Below are 25,076 nucleotides of genomic sequence, written 5' to 3' on the forward strand. Positions count from 1 at the left end.
TCTTCTCTTTTGTGTAGACACAACACTCACTGGGTTGTGTGTCTTGGCTCCTTGGAAGCAAAATATATGGAAATGAGGCTTGGCTCAAGACTTTTGCACAATACTGTCCACTTCAAGGGTTTACAGATGGACTGACTGATGTGGGAAAGCTAAAAAAATATATTATCATCTGTTATACCAAAAACCTCTATATGTTTCAGTCAAAACTACTAACTTTGCTAACAAATGCCATTAGAGGAACATTATGAGCACTTTGTCCCTTCAGAGCTCATAACAGCCTGAAAACATCGCCAGCTGTTGTGTTGACAATTTGTTTTATTTCTTTTTTTTACTGCTATCAGCTGTAGGAATGTTGCGTACAGCTGATAGCAGTAAACTTCATAACCTTCACCGTGACAATATTCTCAAAACATCTCGAGTGTTGCAGTCAAAATGTTATGTCTTAGCTGAGCTTTGAAGCTTACAGGAATACTATTCCAATGTTCGCCAATGTTGTGGGAGCGTTTCCTGCCAGCAGGGTATTCGTGTGGCAATGAAAGTGAACTCACCCGAATCTTTATGGTCCGTGTTTTCCCTCCGCAGTTCTTTTTCAGCAGCATCTTCTGTGAAGACAAGAAGAAAGCACAGTGACTTTTCTATCGATATTAAAACTTCAGCAGCAGCTCCTCTGTGACAGGAAGAGTAAAAGCTCCACACCTTTTCTTGTAGACTGAACTTTTTATGAGAGAAAATGACTGGTTAAAGCTAGTGTCGGTGCATGTGAGTATTTTTCTATAATCAGCCATATCAAAAACAGCAAAACACCAACACATGAAAACAAAGTAGGCACCGGCTTAATGTTTAATTCGGGATGATCGAGGAAGTCAGCAAATCCAGCTGTCTCACTCAAGTATAAACAGTTGGTCAATGAAGCTTATGCAATATCCTGTCTCCCACTCCCCTCCATGACCACGCAGCTCCACTGTTTTCAGAAAAAAAGAAAAAAGAAAGAAAACACAGTGGGGGTGGAGGGACCACACAATCATCGAATTGTCTGGAGTCGCGGAGGTAGCTTCCAAAGGGGAAGGGAGCGCAGGAGAGAATGGAAGCACCACAAGACTCCTGCTGCTGTGATGTGGGAGACAGTCAACGTGCACTTGCCCTCATGCTCACCTCCTGCCAGCCCTCATCTTTCTTTTTTTTCCCCTCTTCCCATCGGTGACTCTACAGTCTACAGTATTTGAGTGCAAAATGCTTGAAGAAGAATTTAAAAACAAACCAAATCCAATGTTTATTTTAGATGCTACATGTTTGAGCTGGCCTCGTGCAAACTTTCAAAGAACCCATCTTAGAGAAAAATCAAAGTGATAATTTTATCCACCCCTGCACACCACCCTCACCTTAAACAGGTCACAGCTTGCCAACGAGCTGTAGAAACGTGGGTACAGAACTTGTCTTCTATGCAACATGCTACAAAAATAGCCTTGACTTATCTAGGCTAATCCTTGGTGAAAGCTATAACCACTGTTTACATCCATGGGCCGCCTAGTTAAGATGGATGTAGACTCCAGGTTCTGAAAAGTGAATCCAGGGCATAAGTACTACCTTAACACTGCACTCTTATAATGGATGGTAGTGTGAGGCCATCGTTTGCACCTCTCTCCGGGCTAAAAAATTTGGGGGTCTTGTTCATGACCTGAGGACGAGTGAAGTCGACACGAAGGGTTTGGTACCAGCCTGTTGTGCTGAATAGATATCAGACCAGAAAGCAAGCCTGTTGATTTACTGCTCAATCTACATTCCTTCCTCACCTACACCCACCAGCTGTGAGCAGTGATGAAAACAATAAGTGGACAGAAGCAGCTGAAACTAGCTTCCTCCTAAGGGGAGTTACGGATGGAACAGGTAACTCTGAGCGCTCCCTCTGAACGGCAATTGGCTTGGTACTGGGGGCTTCCCAGGATGCAGTGGGTTATCTTCATTGACCTCTTTTCATGATATATGCCTATACACCCCTCTGCATTTAATCATTAGTTATTTTTAATCTCTCACTCTCTTTCACAGTGTGTCTTCCTCCCACCACCCCCAACTGGTCCCAGCAGAAGGCTGCCCCTCCCTAAGCCTGGGTCTGTCCTGTTAGAAGTTATTCCTTCCCACTGTCACCAAGTGCTTGCTCAATCCGAGCTGCTTTATTGTTGGGGTTTTCTCTATTCTATGCTCTTTACCTTACAATAGAAGTGCATTAAGGCAACTATTGTTGTGATTTAGTGCTATGTAAATAATATTGAATTGAAGTGAATTTAATTGAATCTTTGCTTTTTAGTTCTACTTAGCTTTCACAGTGGTGTTATTCATTTCAGTTTAACACTTAGTGTTTGGATGACAGTGCAGAGAGCTAACAGGTCAGACCAGAATCTCTCATAGATAACTGGCTGGGTTGAGACCTGGTGGGTGTGAATGTTATAGTATATGTAGCAATCAAAACCATTTTCACTTACATCGGCATATAGTCGATCACTTAGAACAACATCTGTGCAGTTTGTGGGAATGGACACGGACAAGCAAGCATAAGGAGTTATCAGAGACTAAATGAACGAACCCATAAATAAATAAAGGCATGACTCTAATTATTTACGGTCACACTGGGGAATCATAGACCTGCACGTTAGCCCCTGGTCTTAGAGAGGGAGCACCGGAGCCAAAACTAAGTGCACTGTCAATATCCTTCAGCATTTAAGGACCATTTCAATCTGAAGAATTAATATTTTTTTCCATGCACTCTTATGGTAGTCTGAGGCCATTGTTTTCACCTAGAAGAAAGTGGAGTGCCCATTCAGTGTTTGGGGAGTTGCTCAAACATTTTGGGGTTTGTTCATGAGCTGAGTGAAGACAGAGACCAACAGATCAGTTTGGTACCAGCCCGTTGTGCCGAATAGAGCGTGAAAGCAAGCCAGATGACTTACTGCTCAATCTACATTCCTTCCTCACCTACGCCCACCAGTTATGAGAAGTACTCAAAACAATAAGATTGTAGATGCAAGTGACCGAAAGTAGCTTCCTCCTAAAGGAAGTAGGGCTGGAACAGGTAACTCAGAATGCTCCCTTAGCTATGCTGCAATAGTCTTGGGCTGCTGTGGGTGCAGTTATCTTCACTCATGTCTTTTCACTCTATGTGTTTATACACCACTCAGCATTTAATCATTATTATTATCATTAGGGAGGCTGTCCCTCCCTAAGCCTGGTTCTGCCCTGTTAAAAGAGAGTTCTTCCTTCCCGCTGTCACCAAGTGCTTGCTCATAACAGGTTTATTTTTTTGTTTGTTTTTTTAAATTGTTGGTTGGTTTTCTCACTATTCTCGGCTTTTTACCTTATGATATAAAGTGCTTTGAAGTGAATTTAATTCAATCTTTTGCTATTTTCACTCACATCAGGATACAGTCGATCACTTGGAACAACTTTGACCAAGTCACTGTACAGTTCAGGTGTTTCCTTTAAATTGTCATCCAGTTTTTTGTTTTGCTCAAATGACCAGCATCTGCCACACTAACTAAATTGAATTTATATTGGAGTATGCTACTGAACATAACCCGGGATTTAGTTCTATGCAGTATCTGCAAGCCTCATTTTGAACTAAAGGAACAGTCTTGTTGTTCTTCTTCTTCTTTTATTGTGTTCAGATTTGCTGTACAAATATCTTCCTGTAAGATGAAGCTGTGTAAGCCCACCCACTCTGCATGTACAGAGTTATGGCTCTTGTTTTTTTTATAGCTGTCTCTTCGAAATGAAAAAAAATAGACTATGAGTCAATCTAACTGAAAATAAGCCTGGGAGGCTATATTTTGGGCCAAATATACTTATTTCTTACTCTTCTCGTTTCTGGCCTTGAAAATGCTTTTCCTTTGCTTGCATGTCCATTTGTATGGTTTCAGGATGTAGTTAAGAATATGTTTCAGGTGTTCCCTGCACCTTTGGCACAGAATCCCCATATTTGACACCTTTAAATTACATTTTTAACAAGAACCGCATCTCTTTCCCTTTCTTGCTCCCCTGGGGGCCAGATTCATAAAACTCATGACTGAAGCTGCGTGTACGAGCACAGGCAGAAATGCATCCTTTTCATTAGATTTATAAAGCCGTGCATTGGCATGGTCGTCTTTTATAGAGCTCAGTCTTCTTGGCTTGTGCTCCTTAATTAGTCATTTGCATATAAAACACTGTTTGCACCAAATTGCTTCTGGAACTCCGAACAGAATAAAAACCAGAGGATAAAAAAGGTTGTCAACTTTATGTTCATAGAAAAAGAGAGAAGTGGTTGTACTACAAATGCGTGGGCGAGGTCCTCCACTAAATGTCTGACCGCGGCATTCTTATGGTGTACTCAGACCAAACATAATGTGAAGCTTTGCCATATATATCTTTCTAACACACATTTAAGATCGCTTTTGGGGGTAATAAGAAATTCAAGGGTTATAAGCTAACTTTTTCCTGTACAAACACCAGTGAACATGTGCTATTTGTTGTACATCAGACCCTGGATGAGGTGTAGAAGTCGAGGCTGATTTCATGACTGGGAGATGTCCAGCTAAAGGGTTAATGTGTCTGCTGGCTACCTCTGTAGGCTCCCTTTTGTATTCCCTGCAGCACCTCCCATTCCACTTCACTGAGCGTGCACACACACACACAGTGACACAGACAGGAGGATGTACACATGCAGACACAGACAGACAGGCAGGATGATGGATGCACACACATATACACATCGACACACTACTTCTCTTTTTACACTTCACCCCTCTCGAAGTTGCCCGCTGTCTCTTATCATCTGTTCGTTCCCTCTAAAAACCCCACGGACATATGGACCCCTGAAACCTGCAGTTTCTCTCTTTGCAAAGACACACACACACACACACACACACACACACACACACACCCTTCCCCATCCACAGTGTGGGCCAACAAGTCTATTGGATTTTAATGATTAGCGGACCAGCTTCGCCGTGACTCATTAGTGGCTGTCGTTTTTCTGTTGTTTATTTAATCCTCTCCTTCTGCCTCCACCCCTCCATCGTTTCCCCTCACTCGCCAGCCTTTGTGAAAAACGAGGGCGGACATCTGCCGTCCGTGGCTCCCTCTCCTTCATCCCTCTCCAGCCAGACCACCGTGGAGGCGAGCGTCCGGCTATGGAAAGGGAGGACTTTGTTTACGTGTGTGCATGTGTATTTGAAGAGTATTCACGATTGAATTTTTGGACCAAATGTGCGACCCAAGATCGCTGTTTGATTTGCTCAGGGGGGTGGAGACGGGGGGGTTAAGGCTCATCTGCCATTTGGCACACATACTGCTATAGTGTCAGAATTAAATATGATATTACATAAATAGGTACAGAGAATCTATTTCAGCATACAGTGAAATGGGTTGTTGGACATGAAAAGACTGCATTCTGTGAATGCATCCAAATATTTGAGGGAAGAAAATCTGGCTCCTAATACAACATCCCCACATAAACTCACTGATTATCCAAAATTATGGCATTCCAAGCTCCAAGTTAAACATCCTACTGAGAGAGAAATGGTCTGTCAGTGATCTGTTTCAATTACAGCAATAACGACTGATAGCAATTAAAAATTGATTATTATTAATCAGTTATACAGTGCCCTGGGGACTAAACCGCAGAGCCATTAAGTAAATGTAGATTAGAGTGCTGTACTGAAGCATAATTTGGAAGTACTTAGTATTTTTACTGTGCTAAAAGCTAGAAGTGCATTCACATTTTAGGAAAATTTCAGTGTTATAAAATATATAATGCACTGTAATTCTTTAAACTAACCAAAAGTATTTAATCAGTTCCACCCGAACCATTTACAACAACAAAATATTGCTTACATGTTAATCCACAAGTAAAAATAGGGATTCATACTGTTATGCAATTTCATGTATGTGTTACTTTTAAACAAGGTGACCGGATATCCTTCTTTATGTGGGATTGTGAAGCATTTTTTTATCCCGTGTTCCCTTGTCTAACATCTTGAGATATTGTCCCAAATATTAACTGGCTCTGCAGGACATACCCTTTTTCTATAGTGTGTGCATGTGCAGTGAAGGCTATAAATGTTAGCCTATCTAATACTAAACTCCCTATGGAAATTTACAAGTCACCCAAAAAAAAAAAAAAAAAAAAAAAAATCAAAAATAGAAATCACAAGCTTTGCAGAATTTTGGTGAATATGATGGAAACTACCATCAAAAAATGAAGAGGAAGTGAGTGCTGCATACACTGCCGTAATTGCTGGAGTTTCAGTTTTGCACAGAAGAAAACATGGCCTGATGTGATGCAGTATCTGTGTCATAAGTTAGCAAGAGAGTTTGAAACACTGCATTTGACCTTTACATGCTAAAGGACAATACCTCCTAACAACAGAATCTGGTCACTGATTTTTTAAGTCTTTACCTGTCCTTGTAGCCAACTTTGTGTGTGGGTGCTAGGCCGCCAGCACATATTACTTACCTGTAAGTGCCAACAGCCAAACTATGAGCTAGTCAGATGTGAACTCTAAGTTTTCTGTGATGCACTTTTACTAAATGTTTCCATAGACTGCTTGGATTTATGTCCTTATACACTGACGACTTGATACACTTAACGTAATGAGCCTCCACTGAAGTGTAGCCAATGTGGTACACGGTGCTGCAGGATATATGTGAAAGGCAAGTGCCCCGGGCCCTCACAAGTTGCCTCAAAAAGAGAGTTCCCTGTTATGGTCAAGGAAGTATAAAAACGCATGCCATTTTCTCCAATATGGACAACAAAACCATTTCCTTCAGGGCCCATTGATACTACGATCGTTAACAGGGTTTTTACGGACTCAAAATTGGCTGTTGGGGGCTGACTGAACATAACATAATAAGTCTACATGAAAACAACAAGTTTTACCTTAAATTGCAAAATTGTAGGCATTTTCTTGTCATTTAAGGCAACATAACAAACAAGATTGCTCAGAGGGCGCAAGTCCTCCCGAAGGCAAGAGCTATACTACAGTAAAACTTTGTTTTTATTACAATATGATGACTTCAACGTGTTATTGGTAACACAGACGTCGTAGGACATCAGATGGAAAAAATTAAAAGTGTGTTGAAGAGTTCTTTCCACAACCTTTCAGAGGATGTATTACTCAGTACGGTTTCTTGCGATTTTTTCCAAGGTCAAAATTGACCTTGGGCTCAATGAAGGTCAAAGTCAAATGCTTGGCCAACCTAGATACTCGTGTCTCCTGAGGCCTAGTATATTGTTGAGAAGTTTGAAGGCGATAAAAAAAAAACAAATTGTGGGTAATACAAAAGGGTTTTTTTTTTTACATTTAGTGTGACCTTGACCCAGATTTTACCCAAATTTAATCTGTTTGAGCTGTTTTTTTGCATCTACCATCACAAAAAATATGACATCTTGAAAACTGTAAATCTTAGACTGCTAAGAAACAGACAGACAAACAAAATGAACTAATTACATACTGCCTTCTTTCAGGGGAGAATAAAAAGGGTGCATTATACTAGCTGCAGGAAAAACCCTGCTTTAATAATTTAGCGCTAACATATACATGCTCCTCGTATTTAACTCACGGACCTGTTGCATTTTCTCCAAGTCCAGACTGGGTCTCCCTGGTTCCCCCCCGTAGCTGTGCCGATACTTTCTGTAAGGTGCTGATTGGTCAAAGTGGGTCAAGATGATGGGTCGTGCAACCGGCGGAACCACCTGCAGCTGAAATCGCATGGGGGGTGGCTTGAGGCTACGTGGTGGGCTGGAGCTGAAAAGTACAGGGCTGGGGGAGGCAGCCAGGCAAGCACCGGGCTCCCCCAGCGACCTGGCGGAGGCGGCAGGCGACCTGCAGCCACAGAGGTCCCGCACCTCCTCATCACTGGAGGCACTGCTGTGGTGATCGCCATGGCGCTGGGAGAGTGAAGATACCCACTTCCTGTTATCGCCGCAGCTGATTCGCTCGAGTTCTTCCTCTGAAGAGTGGCGATCCAGATTGGCATCTAAAAGGAGGCGCAGGCGTCGCAGCCGTGCAGGAGAGAGGGGACCCTGGTTGTGCTGCTGGCTGGTGGCCAGAGGGGTGAGGGCACAATTTCTCCGCCTCTCTAGGAGAATTAAAAACTCATAAGTCAAATTTTAAAAAATGTAGAAGATTATAATTTAATACCGAACAGACCAGTTACACTGAAACAAGGTACCCCTCTGCTCTCATCTGTTTCCTACTTTTAAGCTAACCACTAGTCAGATTTATCTCTCTCTCCCTCCTCTAAAGGACTAGGAACAAAAGTCACCAGGAATCCTAATAAAGGCTAAGTAATCATTCCAGATTACCCCAACTCTACGCTATCAAAATATATATTTATTTTCTATTGTTCTCCCAGTTCTTGGAAATCAGGGGACAAAGACAATCACTGTAGCTGACACGCATCAAAAACTACTTGGATTTGTTATATAAATCTGTTGCATTTGCTTTTTTTTTGTAAGGTAAAACATGTCCGGTAAAAGTGGGCATTCGGCAACTTATTTTTTTTTAATCATTTGCACCTCCTTCCAGTAGCAGAGCACTTTATTTTCATCTTGTTTAAGTGAGAGAAGATCCTGTAGCTTTGTGCAAACTATAAAGTCAAAATTGTGAAGTTTACCAATTTATTTTACTATGAAAATCTAATTTTACATTGAGGAAAAGTTTAAATTGTTTGTACGCTCTGTCAGTTATAATTCGGTATCGGCAGGTCACATTTAGAATTTAAAAGAAAGACAAAATCTGAATCAGTCAAGAAAAGTGCAATGAATACATCTACTTTTTAAGGTGTCTGAGAGATAATGAGATCCCAGACGACGTAGCTACTTTAAAAACTAGAAGCTTTATAAATGACCTCAGTGCAGCTGCTACACTCAACAAAAATATAAACGCAACACCTTTGTTTTTGCTCCCATTCCCCATGGGATGGACGTAGAGACCTAAAATTCATTCCAGATACACAATATAACCATCCCTCCCAAACAGTGGTCACAAATCAGTCCAAATGTGTGGTAGTGGGCACATCTGCTATATTGAGATAATCCATCCCACCTCACAGGTGTGCCACATCAGGATGCTGATCTGACATCATGAGTAGTGCACAGGTGTACCTCAGACTGCCCACAACAAAAGGCCACCCTGGAATGTGCAGTTTTTTGCGCTATTGGGGGTCTGGGGTCCCAGAACCGGTCAGTATCTGGTGTGACCACCATTTGCCTCATGCAGTGCAACACATCGTCGCATGGAGTCTATCAGATTGTCAATTGTGGCCTGTGGAATGTTGGTCCACTCCACTTCAATGGCTGTGCGAGGTTGTTGGATATTCGTGGGAACTGGTACACGCTGTCGTATACGCCGGTCAAGCACATCCCGAACATGCTCAATGGGTGACATGTCCGGTGAGTATGCTGGCCATGCAAGAACTGGGACATTCTCAGCTGCCATCTGCCCTGAACAATGTGAACCATGATTCATCCGTGAAGCGCACACCTCTCCAACGTGCCAGACGCCATCGAATGTGAGCATTTGCCCACACAAGTCTGTTACGGCGACGAGCTGGAGTCAGGTCAAGACCCCGATGAGGACGACGGGCATGCAGTTGAGCGTCCCTGAGACGGTTTCTGACAGTTTGTGCAGAAATTGTTTGGTTGTGCAAACCAATTGTTCCAGCAGCTGTCTGGGTGGCTGGTCTCAGACGATCTTGGAGGTGAACCTGCTGGATGTGGAGGTCCTGGGCTGGTGTGGTTACACGAGGTCTGCGGTTGTGAGGCCGGTTGGATGTGCTGCCATATTCTCTGAAACGCCTGTGGAGACGGCTTATGGTTGAGAAATGAACATTCAATGCACGGGCGACAGATCTGGTTGACATGCCTGCTGTCAGCATGCCAATTGCACGCTCCCTCATTGCTTGTGGCATCTGTGGCATTTTGCTGTGAGACAAAACTGCACATTCCAGGGTGGCCTTTTGTTGTGGGCAGTCTGAGGTACACCTGTGCACTACTCATGATGTCAGATCAGCATCCTGATGTGGCACACCTGTGAGGTGGGATGGATTATCTCAATATAGCAGATGTGCCCACTACCACACATTTGGACTGATTTGTGACCACTGTTTGGGAGGGATGGTTATATTGTGTATCTGGAATGAATTTTAGGTCTCTACGTCCATCCCATGGGGAATGGGAGCAAAAACAAAGGTTTCTTAAGTAGCTGAAGTTGATTGAAGTGAAACGCTTTTCAAGTTTCCTGTAAGCAATCTGTTACGGCCAACAACAAGTATAAGTATCAATGGCTCTTTCAGCATCCTCTTTTCACCTTTACTGCATTTCTTAGGTGATTAAAACTTTTTTCGTTTCCCAGAAAACACTGTAATAATTTGAAGGACATTTCCAGAGTCAAAATTCTCCTCCAGTAATCAGTGTTCCCCTCTAATCTTTATTTTTGACCCAAAACAGAAAATCATCGTCTATTTTCAATTAAAGGTGATTTGCCTGGCAGTGGGAACATACCTCTGTCAATCTGTGCAAGCTCCTGGTTCTCCCCTTCTGAGTCATCGCTCTCCCCTCCCTCTCCGCTGCCATGGTAGGAAATCTGGAAAAAGCATCAGCTTGTACTGTAGGTCAAACATGCAATGCTAAATTAACCCCTCATATCCCCTGCTGATATGAATCTTAATATTACACACACATACACAAAAAAAACAAAGTTTATCATACAAGGATATATAAGGGTCCTTCTCTTTCAAGCCAAAGAAAAGGAAGATTTTGGTCTTAGATCGTGACACTTGGCGTGGGTGTAAAACTGATTTGTTTGCCGTTTTAACAGGGCTTAAAAGTGTTTTTTTTTAGCCCTGAATATTTCATGTGTATATCTCTTTTAGGTCACAGGCTTTGACAGCAATAATGCAAACTAAAAATCACAAAACTTTAACTCACTTTTATATAATTCCAGAGCCTTTACGTTAGAAAATATTCATACCTTGAGAGTAAATTTTTGCCTGGCTTCAGTAAACATACACAAGTTGCTGTACAGAAAAACATTCAACCTAAACCAGACTGTCTCTTTAAAAATCGTTTCCTCCTCTACAGCAGCAACAACAATACAGATACCCTGCAGACTGCAAAGCTAACAGTTAAGTAATGCGCCTCACACTCAGTAATTACCACTCCGAGGCTTCGCTGAGCAGCTGCCATCTGTGCTTGAGCTTGTGTGTACGATGACACACATACATCCACACAAACATACAGTGTCCTCCCTTCTAGTGTGTAACACACACCACCTCCTCCTCCTCCTCCTCCTCCTCTTTCTGAAGGCCTTCAAAAAAATACAGTGAAAAAGGGGGAAATGAGCCAGGGTTTCAAAGACAAATACAGGGAGGACAGTATTCAATTCATATTAAGTGGAAGTTCCAGAGTATGCTGTTATGCAACAACATCAAGGCCGTTGAAATCACATTATTCACATCTTATATCAGCAGTAATGAATAACAGGAGTTTTGGCCGACTTTCTGTCAGCCAAAACTCCTATTAATCATAAATGTAGTTTCCTTAAATTGCTACAGGCTAAACTGACTGAAAACATGTCATACTTACAGTCCAATGTGTCATATCAGTGCAGACCAAAGAATAGGCCAAACCAAGTCTGATGATGTAACACTGCAAACACTCTTTCCACACTTTATGTTGCTAGCTCAATGATTTTTGTCTTTCACAAAGTAGGACAGTGTCTAAATGACCCTTGAAAACAATGTTAATTTATAGATGTTATTTTAGACTAGACCAAAAAACTTTATGACCATCTAATAACAGGTTTTTTACCTCCTTGTGATTGGCCATTTACAAATGTTTAACTGGAGTTCCCCCTTCATTTAATGCTTCCTTTAAAAACTTCAGTTGCTTATACTCTCCAAGAGCAAGTCTGATAACATCAAAAAGTCACATCTGAGCAGGTTTTAGCAGGTAAACAATCCAAGCTGGGTGCAAAAGATGGACATTTTTTTCCCAAATGCCTATTATCAAAGGCTTAGCTTTCTATTATTTTTTTAATCAATTTGAATCCTTAAACAAAGATTTGCAGAACAAAAGAGAAATTTTGGTCCCAGAAGACAGCTGACTACATCAGTAGTGCATTCAAAATTTGCACCTGGAGGCTAAGTCAGCAGAGAAGCCCAGATAACGTTTCTGGTGGTAGGTTTGTGAAATGAACGTAACCTGTCCCAGTTTACTTCCACCAAGAGCTGAGGTGCTCCACAGACAAGTCCCTAATCTATTCCAGATTCTATATGGTCTAACACAGAGAAACAGATAATCATACATGTCATTTGCCAATTTAGAATCACCGGTTAAATAAACATGTGTGTATCCGGAGTATCTAGAGGGAATGCAAGCAGGTTTTAACAGAATATGCACAACTCCACACAGAAAGGCAAAGTAGATTTGAAGCAGGAACCTTCTTGGTGCGAGGTGACAGTGTTAGCAGTAGGTAGTAAGCACTACATGCCAAAGTGTCCAATTTGACCAAGTGCTATGTGCTAAATTAATATGACTTATTCCCCGAGTATATAGCATACTACCAGCAATGACATGGCTCATCAACTAAAGGCCATTCGGGGTCGCTATAGCTCAGGAGCTACAGGTCTTCTGTTAATCAGGAAGTTGATTGTTTAATCCCTTGCTACTCCAGTCTGGATGCCAATCTATCCTTGAGCAAGATACCAAACCCCAAGGTTGGTCCCAGATATCAGCTGACTACATGAGTAGTGCATTTAAAATTTGCACCCAGAGGCTAAGTCAGTAGAGAAGCCCAGCTAATGTTTCCCCAAGTTTTTCTCTGATGCATCCATTGTAGTATGAATGTTAGACACCAAGCACTCATGTAGGAAAAAGCATGGAAAAGTGTACAAAACAGTCCATTTCCTATGAATGCAATTACTACATTTATTGACAATCTAACAACAAGAGTTTAAGGAGTTTAGGGAACAACATGGCGATGCTTAAAAATGAAAGGCAACAATTAACAGAACTTTTTAACCCTACAGGAACATTAACTGAAGCAATAAATATCCTACAAATACTGAAACGAACTGAAAACGAGCTACAGCTGAAAATGCTAAATCAGAAGCTCCACTTGCTCAAAGTAATTTATTCATTTTAAAAAACATGCCACCTTCAGGAATCTCAAGGCAAGATGTTCTAACAATGTTACCACTAAAGATTTTTAAAAAGTTATCACCAACCATTTTCTAAAACATATACAGAGGATGCTATCCTATCTTAATGAAGACATCTAGAAGTCACCTAAAAGTGTAACAAAGGGTATATTCCATGCAATAAAAGAGTGTAGCCTTCATGCTTTTCACTGGTGCATGAGCTGTGGGAAGGATACTCAATGAACAGACCCAGAGCCAGTTCACAAGACAAAACCCCTTGGCTGAGGGAGTCTCGAGTTAAACAGCTTCACTTCATGAACTCCATATGAAAAAGACGTTGAGGAATAACTGTGAGGAGGAAATGTGTTTTGGCAAGTGGTTGGCTTGGGCTTCAACTCCACTGTATACTACAGAGAGTTATTGTTGGGCAGCATCCATAAAGCAGTCGAAATCCTGTTAACATTACTGTTGTAGGATACCAAGAGCGAACTGGTACTAGTTGCGGGTTATAAACATTTTAATTGTACTCAGAAGAGACAGGAATTTAGTCTGAGTCGCTTAAATCTGTTTTCACTCGCAGTGAGATCACCACTGAGATCAAGTTAGCAGCTTTTGCTTCTCTGCTTCTTTGGAATTCTGAAAGCTTCTTCACAGACAAATCTCTGTCAGTCGGAAAAATGAATGATTCTGATAAATTCTGGCATGTTTACATTTGACATTTTCATGCCAATGTCCATGAACATGCTCTGACTGCATCTTGACCCCCCATGTCCCCTCCAAAAAATGTCAGCTTAAAAAAAAAAAAAAAAAAATCCAACACTTACAATTTTGTCCATCAAAAAAGGAGTCTGCTAATGCATGCTAATTGGTTGGCTAAGGATATATGGTAGGAAGTCCTCCCTCGATGACAACCGTTTCCAAATGATAACAAACATTAGTAAAGTGGTTGAACCACAACAGAAACCCCATGTGTGTGAGAAGCATGTGGTTGTGGTGGCTGAAGGTGACTCGTGTCTGGAAAAAGACAAATCAAAATGGCAGATGGTGGAGTGGCTCATGGTACTTTGACTGTGACAGAAAGATACTTTAATGCAATCAAAATCTGAAAGTAGAGCAACAGCTATTCTCTTGACCCCGGCTGCGGTCAAACAGACCAAAAAAATGACTTCCTTTTCCTAATGACTTTACCCTTGATCTCAATGGAAAACATGTCAGGGAAATTTGTAAAGGAGAATTTCTAAGGACTTAGGAAAAGTGAACCACGGTGCTCAGGGAATTCAACTATACTTACATAAGACTACTTAACAATGTGAATGTTGTTGACATGGAACTAGCCGGAGATGACAATGACATCCACATCTTAAATACTTCATCTCATGGAGGTCACAGTGATTGTGATTAGTTGCTTATCAAGTCCACTCATATTTTCTCGTCCTACTGGAGAGACGATCTTATTCTGACTTTCTGGGACTGAAGTCAAGACAGTCCTAAAGACTGCAATACAATAATGGACATAACTAATGCAAACTAAATTATAGTGAACCTTAAAATGACTTTGATCACTTTGATAAAGCTCATAATCTTAATTGTTTAATCATAGAAAATCTATTCTCAGAGTTCATTTTTGGGTTTAACAACACTGTGTTAAAGAATCATACATATTAGCAGGTTAGGTCACAAAATGGAAAATGCACTGTTAATATTTACATGACTTCTATTACTTGTTATTTATGTTTATTTGTTTTCACAAACTGATGGTTGCTATGAATTGTGGGACTTTCCTTTCATAAAGGATGCTCCAAAGTACCCTTTGCTAAAGGATGCAATAAATGTAGCATTGAGCACTGATATAGTGGTATCGTTCATTCACTTGGAAATCTTCCTAAGCAAAAATGACTTTAACTGGAGACCTCTTCAGTTAAAAATGTGATAAAAATTGACAGAAGAATAACTTTTACCACATGAAAGTTTTTTGAGGGAGAGGATATGGCTCTTTAGGGCTAGACTATCTAAGCTATGAGACTTTAGAAGTTCTTTGCTTCTAGTTTCTCACCAGAAGGGGTTAAAAGACCAACAACAGCTCAAGCATGAACAGAACGAGACCCCTTCCCATGAACTCAAAAGCTACTACAGCATCTGATGAATTTCTCTTAATGCAAAACAAGTACATGTCAACAGATGATAAAAAATAAGCTATGCAAAATCTCCTCTGGGAGTGTGAAGCAAAGCCGTGGTGCATGTATGAGTATTTGAATAAGTTTCACTTTGTTTTTCTAGACAGCAAAAACTTGGCGTGTGACAGTTATCTGATATCAGGTATTACTATGAAAGAGAGAAAAACTTTGCATGTGTTCTCAGTGAACCACATCTGATACGGGTACTCCTTTGGCACAGCTAGCTACAACAAACTCTAGCTATTGCTTAACTGACATTCACCATCACACTGTGCTGTAGCACCAGCTGTTCAGCTCCAGGATATGGTGCTAATGGTTGCTCCCTTGCTACTGTAAAGTGAGCAGTATTTCACTTAGTAGTCTGCATAAGATAATGAGTTCAGTTCATGCATAATGCTCTAGTCAAGCCTGGACTGCATAACTCCAACTTAAAAAGGCTGCATCATATTACGATTTTTTTTCCTGGATAAAAATGAGTGATTGGAAGCATGTAATTAATTTAAAGATTCTGAGTTGGTTAACTTGACAGAAATGTATGTATTTTCTTAGCATTTTTATCCGTCTGATAAGAAAAAGCGTAGAGCTTATGGTTTACCTTATATCCAACCCAGTATTAGCAAAATGTGCCTAACAAAGTATCTGGTATGGACTTCCAATTTAAACTTTTGAGCATACTACAATATCACTCACTAAAAAATGAAGCCCAGACTCTCTTGGATGCTACGAAAACAAAAACAAAAACAAAAAACAAACAAACAATGATAGAGATAACTGCATTAAAATGCTCTCAGTCCAGGGGCCCGTTCTTCGTACCTCGCTAAGTAAGTTAGCTGGATTTGATTGTTGACGATTTCGCCTGATCTTGGATCGTTCGGTTCCCCGAAGCTCATCCGGGACTTGCTGTCATAGCAACAGAGCCGTAAGCGTAAACCTGCTCGGGAGCAGGTTTACTTTATATAAACAGGATTAGATCGCAGCCACGCAGGTATGTCCGCTTCATTTATACGAAAGCAACAGCGATATTCCACCACTGTTTCACCATAAATAAATAACATCAATGTAACTAAAGACAATGCAGCACTTGATCCATTTATTGATTTCACACAGATACATACAGGTCATTTCCTAAAAAAGGGAAATGTACTATTAACATTCTATTACATGTATGTGATTATTACAGATGTAATTCATATTTCAGAGTAGCAATTGCAAATTACTTTGTGTAATCAAGATGAGAGACCACGGCTATAAAAGCGAAGGTGGATTTGGGAAGCCTGTCGCAGCCATGTCCTGTCCGTATACGCGAGCCACCCATTGCGGAAGGTGCAAGATTGATAAGGAGAGTTTTCAGAATCCAGCGTATATTGCGGGACAGACAGGATCCTTTAGCTCAGCGCGACAGTGTGCTCATAGAGAGATATCGATTTTCCCGTGAGGATACTATTTACTTAACCAACTTGTTGACGAGGGGGTGCAGGACCACCACCTGTCTTTTTTTTTTGCTCTGCCCTTTTCTTGGTTGCTGTTATGAACAAACAGATTATTTCAGGGTCTCTTTCCAAGAGACGAAAAGCAATATAAGTGATAAACATTACCATTCTGTAGAATATTCTTATATTTCACTTTTACCTGTTCCCATGTTCTAGTGGGTCCTGTTGTGGCTCTAATGTGAAAGGGGATATAATATAACATATTATAATATAATATAATGTAATATAATATTGGATAATATAGTGTGATATGATAAATCTACCCTACCGCCTACTGGTGTTGGCCAGAGGGGCCGATGGCGCGATATGGCAGCCTGGCTTCTGTCAGTCTGCCCCAGGGCAGCTGTGGCTACAACCGTAGCTGCCTCCACCAGTGTGTGAATGTGAGTGACTGAATAGTGGCATTGTAAAGCGCTTTGGGTGCCTTGAAAAGTGCTATATAAATCCACTCCATTATTATTGTTATTATTAAATTACTTACGAGTTTAATTTGTCAGCAACTTTCTGCCAGCCCTCTCTCCTTGCTTTTGCAGCCTTTGCAGTGTTCCCTTGCGTTCTGATTAAACTCTGAAACTCCTGAAATCCCTCACTCAAGAGTTCTTGCTCTGCTGCCGAAAAATACCGAGCCGAGCGCGCTCCGTCGACATTTTCGCCGACCAATCAGAGGGTTGCCGATCAATGTTTCCACTATCGATGCGTAGCCCCTTTTACGACACCCAGTGATGTCACATTACTGCGTCCAGCTGTACTAATCGTCAACAGCAGGTGTGTTCGGGGAACCGGATTAGCGAGCTCACGGTTAGCGCGATGGTTTGGTCTTGGATGTGTCATTTGATCTTGGATGTAGTGAGCGACGTACGAAGAACGGGCCCCAGAGCTCTGGTTCAGTAAATCCAATCAGCTGACAGCAAGCCTAGCAGACAGGTAGCAGCTACAGTTGCCCAAGTCTGACCTGTGACTCAAACAGGTTCTAATAACATGATTAAAATACAAAAGTTTGCTTTACTTAAAAAATGAAACTATATACAGTTAATATAAATATGGAAATGAGAAATATAGACTAAAGCAGTTTTTCCGTAGCAGGCAGTAAACATGTTCATTTCTGCTGTAAAGTTGGGCATTTTAACATGGTAGTCTATGGGAACTGCCTCATTTTTTATCCAGCCTCAAGTGGCTATTAGAGGAATTGCAACTCTTTAGAGAATATGTAATAACCACGTTTGACTTGTCACAGCATCACACCAGAGTAGGTATGGATTACAGAAAAGTGGGTGGTGCCTTGCAAACAGTATTTCTGCAAAAGTATTTGCATGTGCACTAGCAATAATATATACACAATACAATATCGCTACATTTTTGTCCATTTAAATATTGCAAACTTAGACACTTTCTAGTTCTTTCAGGCTGCCAGTTTTTATCCAGTTTCAAACAATCAGTTTCAAGACAATCCCAACTATTTACAGACTTTGTTTATCTTAATACATTTGCTAAAAATAGCATATAAAGCAGTAGTGCCCCACCTGTAAGCACATTCTTCAAAAATTCTTTCAGCTCTCATAAATTAATGTTTTAAGATTAGGTTTAACATTGCAATAAAAAGGATTTACAAGGTTCATCGAAATTAGAAGTGAGCAGAAGCTTACCTAGCTACTCTATATCTAAAGATTATATATTATGTTGTGACTGAAGTACACATTGAGAGCCAAGAATGAAACACAATTAGACAAAAAAAGACAAGAACCTAATCCAATGAAGGTTATGTTTGGATATGTCAATATTTAGAAAATAAGGCAACTTATTCTTGGGCTTCTTAATAAATGTTATCATATGTCTTATGATGAGTTTATGATCTCCTCCATTCACTTTGGAAGTAGGTGAAAGCTGTGCGAGAAACATCTGCTTGGCAAGTTTAACCTCTCACCCAGCCTTCAGTCCACCAAGAAAAGCTGGCCAAGAACTATATTTGTTCTTTAACTGATATAGAGAACTATATGCAAAGAAAAAAAAAAAAACACAAACACAACCTAATCAGGAGTTCAGTCGGCACAACCTTCCACATTAGCATTGCACTAATATTTAAGGTCCCAATCGCGTTGAATCTGAAAACAGGTGTGAAAAAAATATTTGAAAAGCTTAATGACCCTCCACAGTCATTCTCACATTGTTAGGAGGTAGCTCTGCAGTGACAGCATTCAAATATCATTTTGATGTTAATCACTGGTGGTGATTTTCATCTTCCGGTCCAACTACTACCCAGGTCTGTGCTGCTACTTTGCATGACAAATATTCAAATTAAGTTTGAGGTGAGGGCTTGGACTGCTGTGAGCTGTGGGTCTGCACTACACCTGAGAATAACTCCACCAAACTAACTACAAAGCTCAGTAAGAGTAAAGTTATATAGTACTTAAAAAACATTTAGAGAGTTGAAGTATGACAGAAGAACTTTAAAATAGAAAAGGTGACCTTTATGAACCAATATATCAGCAAATAAGATAGCATTTACAGATGTCAGTGGCCAATATGTTGTTTGAGTTTAGAAAGCCTACAATGGAGAGCTAAAAGTTATCCATTTCCCTGGAATCAACATAGGAATAACTACCCACAAAATCAACATGATTTCATTTAACTCATTTAACTGTTGGAAGTGACTACAAGTTACATTATACAAAGTTATTATGACACACAATAAATCACAGCTACAGGATGAGCCTGGAATCAATGTAGGCACATGCTGCTTTGACTAGCCACTTATCCCACATAGTATTAAGGCCTTTGGAAGTTTACCCAAATTGCACTTTTCACTTTTTCCTTTCAGTGAATTGTGGAAAAGGAAATTAAACATTTGGGGTACCAATGCCTGCTTCTGCTACTCTGTATCACAGACAATAAACTGCTACTGTGTTGCTATTTAAATATGATACACATTTCACCATACTGATGTTCCTGAAACATGCTGCGGAGAAAAAAAAAAATCTCACATGAATTAAAATCTACCAAATTTCAGCCCAATCTGATGTACTTCGAGGGCCTGTAACTTGGAAAAATTCTCATATTTTGAAGGTAAAATTTTGCAGGGCTTCATTAAATGTGGTATACTTATTAAACCAAACAAATCAGCTGATTCTGAAGCGGTCAGGTAAGAATTGTGTTCAGATTTGGTTGACCCATACATTTCCTCACCTGGTAATTTGCTGATATTTTGAGAAAAGTTTGAGTCATACTTTTGTTTTATTCACAGTACAGTTTTACATTAGTCCTGAATAAAAAGACAGAAGACAAGAAAAAAGAAAGAAAGAAGAGAGTGCTTGAAGTTCATTTGGACAAATAAGCAAAAATGAAAATGAGCCTGCAGGAATAAAGCATAGAAACTGCTATTGTGTACGCATGCAAACACATACAAAGACTTGTGTGTTTGTGTGTCAAGAACAGTTGAATGAAATCCTTGTCAGTGCCTTGCATCACTGAGCAGCTTGCTAAGCTGGATCAATGGCAATGTCACAGCGTGCGCGCACACAAATACACACCACCCAGTTCACACACATATCAGCTTTGCTCTGCCCTTCCACACTGTCATGGACACTGTCACACTCCATTCCCCCTCTCATAAAGACACACAGCATAGGGACAGACATGCTTGCCTGTCTTCAGCTCACACTCAGCTGGTGGATCTTCCTCACAGTAGTGTAGCTCTAAGTGGTTTTAATCTGTCGAAGCTCCAGGACCTTGAGAGACCGTTTAGTCTCTTTTAAACTATCCCGAAGCCAATACATCGGCTTCTTTGAGTCTGTAAAGGGCCAACACAGCAAGGGGAGGAGTCAAAGTGTACAAGAAAAATCTGCTGCAAAAATTTAAATCTGGACCATAATTTCCAAAATTTTACTAGGTATAAAATATCAGCAGCGTCACACAGAGTTCAATAGTGAGGTTCATGTCCTTCGTATGGGTTTATGGATTATGCGTCATAGTGATGTTACTGACATCTAAAGTAGATGAGCTACAACACTGTGAAACAATGGTGCATGCTCTTGTAGAAACTAGAAATCTTTAAGATATCAACTTTAACAAAAACTGTGTTGTTTCCAATGTTGTGGAAAAGATCTACTCTATCCACAATCCGCAATTGATGTCTGTGATTGCTGGTGGTCATTGTTACCATGGAAATATGAATGTTTAATATTCACAAATACTACTATAAAACATTACATGGATTAAACTCAAAAGGTTTGAAGGTTGCTGTGGATTTTGCATATGCTGTGCATGCACTGTGTGATAAGTAGTTCCTGTGGCTCCACAGTGTAGTGGTTTACACACTCCCTTAACAAATAAAATATTCCCTTTAGAGCTCGGGAAAAGGCACAAATCCTACTAAGGGTGTATCAGGAAGGGCATCTGACATAAAAATCTGCTAAAACATATAATTAGAGCCTACTGACCCCTTATACATTCAAATTAAATCTTTTTATGGTCATGATTAATTTCAAAGCTGGTTGGCTTGGTTTGAGGATTAAAACTCTTTGTACAAGGATTTTCTGGAACGTCAATGGACAGAATGAATAGGAATTTCAATTCCGGAACTGGGGCCCTTAAAAAGTGGGCAGTTATTGTTAAGCTCTATTTAGACAAGAGGCTAGATAGCAAAGTTATGAGCTAATGGTAGCTAGCTTGGTTAGGTCTCAATTACACAGGGCTAAGGACTTGTCACAAAACCCGGGAATCACCGGTCACTAGGGAAACGTGTTTTCCCCAGATGGTTAGGAGGTGGTTGCCAGACGGTACTTCAACAAATGAAATCAGCGCAAAGATGATGCTGCACCAAAATCATCCTTGTGATTATTTCAGTCGCTAGCAGATTTCAGATAGAAACTTACATGGAAGACACAGACTTGGATGTGGACACTCACCGTTTACCCTTCGAGCTGCAGTGCTACTTGAAAAAATGTGACACGAACTAGAAACATTCATCTATAGAAAAAATGTGGGGCTTTAACACTCCAACCAGCACATTAACAACTGTTGCCTCGAGGCGCTTTATATTGAAAACATGCAACAATAATACAAAGAAAACAGAAAACGCCAAAAATCAGATGACCCCCTTTGTCGCTTTGAACTTTTACTTCAAAGTAAAAGCTGTAAAAGGCACTTTTACTCTGAAGGTGGGAGTTCTTCATTTTCAGTTTGCGTTGTACTTTTCAATTTAATGGCCACTTGGCAATTAGTTTGCAAATTTGTGCAGACAGTTAATGTCTTCCATGCACACTATTAGTGACAGCGACAACATGCAAGCGACCAAAACAATTGCAAGGAAGTATTGCCACTGCATACTTCTTTGCAACCTCCACCAACCACTTTCAAAGTGGTGGGAGTATTCCCAAGAAGCTAGTGATTACAGAAGCTCAATGTCTGGTCTCTAGGGCTGCATCAGTAGGACATTAATAATTGTTTTCCACAGCAACTGCCAGCAACCGCTCACAATAAGATCAAAGAATAAACATTTTTCCCTCATGACTCAAGGTTGCCAGATGGTTGCCAACCAGTCTCTAGGCCTCAGCGAGCTTCATCCCTCCAACTGAGTGATAAAATACTAAATACTATCTTAGTGACAACAAAAAGCAGGACCAGAAGAAAAATAAATAAATAAATAAAATAAAATAAAAAAATCAGCCATGATGGAAAAAAAAAAAAAAACAATCAAAAAACAATTTTTTTCCTGTTTGTGGCTTTGTGTCGCAATAATCGACATGAGTACACTTTCTATCACTAACTAAGATTCTAAGATCGTACTAAACCTTGATTATCATTTAAAATTCCTTCAGTGAAAGGTGCTCCATTGGCTGCCTCTTCTTGAATCATTACACTGCATTAGTGCAGGTCCTGGAGCAGGGGTCATACCAGCAGAAATTCCTTATAAATCACCATTGTACTGGTTTAAGAGTGCTGTGTAGCGGCTTTCACAGGCCATCCTGTGTCAGTCCAGCATGAAGGCAACCAGCCTTGTCACAACTCACTTTTCCCATCACTACGACAGGCAGAACGTTTCCACCAGTGAGCAGATCAACAAACACAAACAACAGCAGACAATAGGGATGGCACACTTTCCCCCATATCCACCTCCAGGCCTTTGAATGGGCACACTTTGGCACAAAATGGCTGCCATGCGACTATACAGTTGGTTGACGCACAATAGTGTTGTAGATGGAGCAAGTCAGTGACCCGTGCAAGATACAATTCACCGTTCAACTCCCCAAAAAGAGGCATTATGCAAGCTGAACAGCCAGCAACAACTGAGGAGCACTTACATGGATTCTGTGGTGGATAATTGGAGGGTAAAGATGTAGATGTGGGGGCAGCTTGCAGTAATAAGGTTTTTACTGAAATGTTTGTTTGTGTACATCCTAAATGAGCTTCAATTTGTACCCCCACACTCACCCCAAACACACATATGCACACTCTGAACTACTTCCACCAGCCTTTCTCTTACACACAGAAGGCCAATGTTTCTCAGTGTTTCTCCTTTCTTATATGACAGCGAGGCAAACATGTTTAGCTCAAGAGGGATTTTTAAGACTTTAACTTGTAAACACCAGAGAAAGTCCTGTAGTAGCCATGAAGAGTAAATTGCTTGATAATGAATGAGGCTGAGAGTACCTCCAAAAACACGCACAGCAGTGATGAAGCTCTAGCCTGTCCCACAGAAAGAAAACGCTATTTAGGAATTGGTCAAACAGTAATAAACAAGAAGTCAAAGTAGCTCCTAGAAGGACTTTACCTCAAAATTATGAATAGTAGATAACAACTATTCGTTAAGATAAAGGATACATTGTTCAAACAGGTAGCTTGATGTAATAAATAACTTATAATTCAATTTGTAACTAAAAGTAATGGACTAATGGTTAAAATAGCGTCCAAGAGTCATGGGTAAACAGCTGAGACAATTTACTAACCAAAACTGATAAATGGTCAGCAGAATGTAATCACTAAGAGTAAACAGTAAGCTGAAAGTGGTCCAGATTCCGTTTAAATAAGTCCAAATGAACTCGTTTGACCACCAGAGGTGGTGCAGATGGAGGAGTCCATCTGATAGGGCTTGTGGCCACTCGGGGTGTATAAGGCTGGGAATGACTGCTGCTCTGTGCGTGTGAAAGAGAAATAGTGTTAATAAAGGTTCATAAGCGAGTCACGAGACAAAAGTAAAGCCACGCTGCGCTCACACACGCATACACACAGACACGAGTCACTTTCTTTCTCAGCTGTTTGTGCTGCGAGTTTCATGACAACCATTTCACGGTGTGTAATGAACTTACCTTCACTTGGAAAGGATGGATCTCATTGAGTGAATGTCTTCTCAGCTTCTTCGTCAGCGTCTTCAGCATTTTGTCTTATTTTCTCGTGAATGGCTTATCCCCGCTTTACTGCCTCCTATAGCGTGACGGTTACAACAACTTCACCAGCGACTTTGAAAGAAGGCACACAACAAAGCAGCTGCACTGACTCTCTCCGGTGTCGATAAAAACACCGACACACCGAGATTCCTCAAACTGCGTAGATGCGGCTTCTTTTCAAAGGCAGTGCGCAGCAAACTTATTTTCGAGTTCATCGGAGTCACTCTGCCTTTGCTGTATGTTTAACTACTTTTATCTCTCCCGGAGTTTAACTCAAATATGTTTATGATGAGGGAGGAGGGGGTAATAAAAATTTAAATGAATATCAACTTGTTCGCATTCACACACGCACACTCACACACATACACACAGCCGAATGCACACCAGCTTCACCAATACATAGGAGATCTCCTCTAGCTAGAGCGTATCGCTCTCGGATTGGCTGCCGGGCCCGGTGACGTCGTGTTACTCTCTCTAGGAGGAGGCGGGCTAAGAGTTAAAGCCGTACGTTCTCCTATGTTTATTTCCTCAACAGGGGCGTATCCAGGATTTTCATTATGCAGCTTGGGGCCCATCTGATGTGAGCCAGCTTAGAAAAGCCAGGACAGGAAACAAGATTATGTTTACATTTATAGATAAATATGATATGTACATTTACATTTACATTATACACACACACACACACACACACACACACACACACACACACACACACACACACACACACACACACACATATATATAGACTGAGAAATGTTTTTTATCCTATACAACTGACCATATACATTTTTACATTTTACGTTTGCTGCTAATTTTAGTTGTTTTTTTTTATCTGTAAGTACTTACCTATTTTATATATT

General features: G+C 40.7%; 1 protein-coding gene across 2 annotated transcripts in view; it reads right to left on the reverse strand.

Moving 5' to 3' along the window:
• Window positions 1-24,577, reverse strand: part of LOC146611993 (uncharacterized) — a 33,130-nt gene extending 8,553 nt beyond the window's left edge. The window contains exons 1-4 of one of the 2 annotated variants that reach the window (XM_085343270.1): window positions 24,139-24,577; window positions 10,535-10,616; window positions 7,595-8,109; window positions 549-602 (exon numbers count right to left, since the gene is read on the reverse strand). In XM_085343270.1, the coding sequence (XP_085199396.1) occupies window positions 549-602; window positions 7,595-8,109; window positions 10,535-10,616; window positions 24,139-24,207 (720 nt within the window). In that variant the 5' untranslated portion in view covers window positions 24,208-24,577. Of the gene's footprint in view, window positions 1-261; window positions 603-7,594; window positions 8,110-10,534; window positions 10,617-24,138 lie in introns of those variants that run through there. The other variant, XM_085343269.1, reaches the window with a different exon arrangement.
• Window positions 24,578-25,076: the final 499 nt, after the last annotated feature.

The sequence above is a fragment of the Diplotaxodon limnothrissa genome, linkage group LG19 (genome assembly GCF_057381915.1).
Source record: "Diplotaxodon limnothrissa isolate DT_005_m linkage group LG19, D_limnothrissa_male_GT1.1, whole genome shotgun sequence".
Taxonomy (NCBI): domain Eukaryota; kingdom Metazoa; phylum Chordata; class Actinopteri; order Cichliformes; family Cichlidae; genus Diplotaxodon; species Diplotaxodon limnothrissa.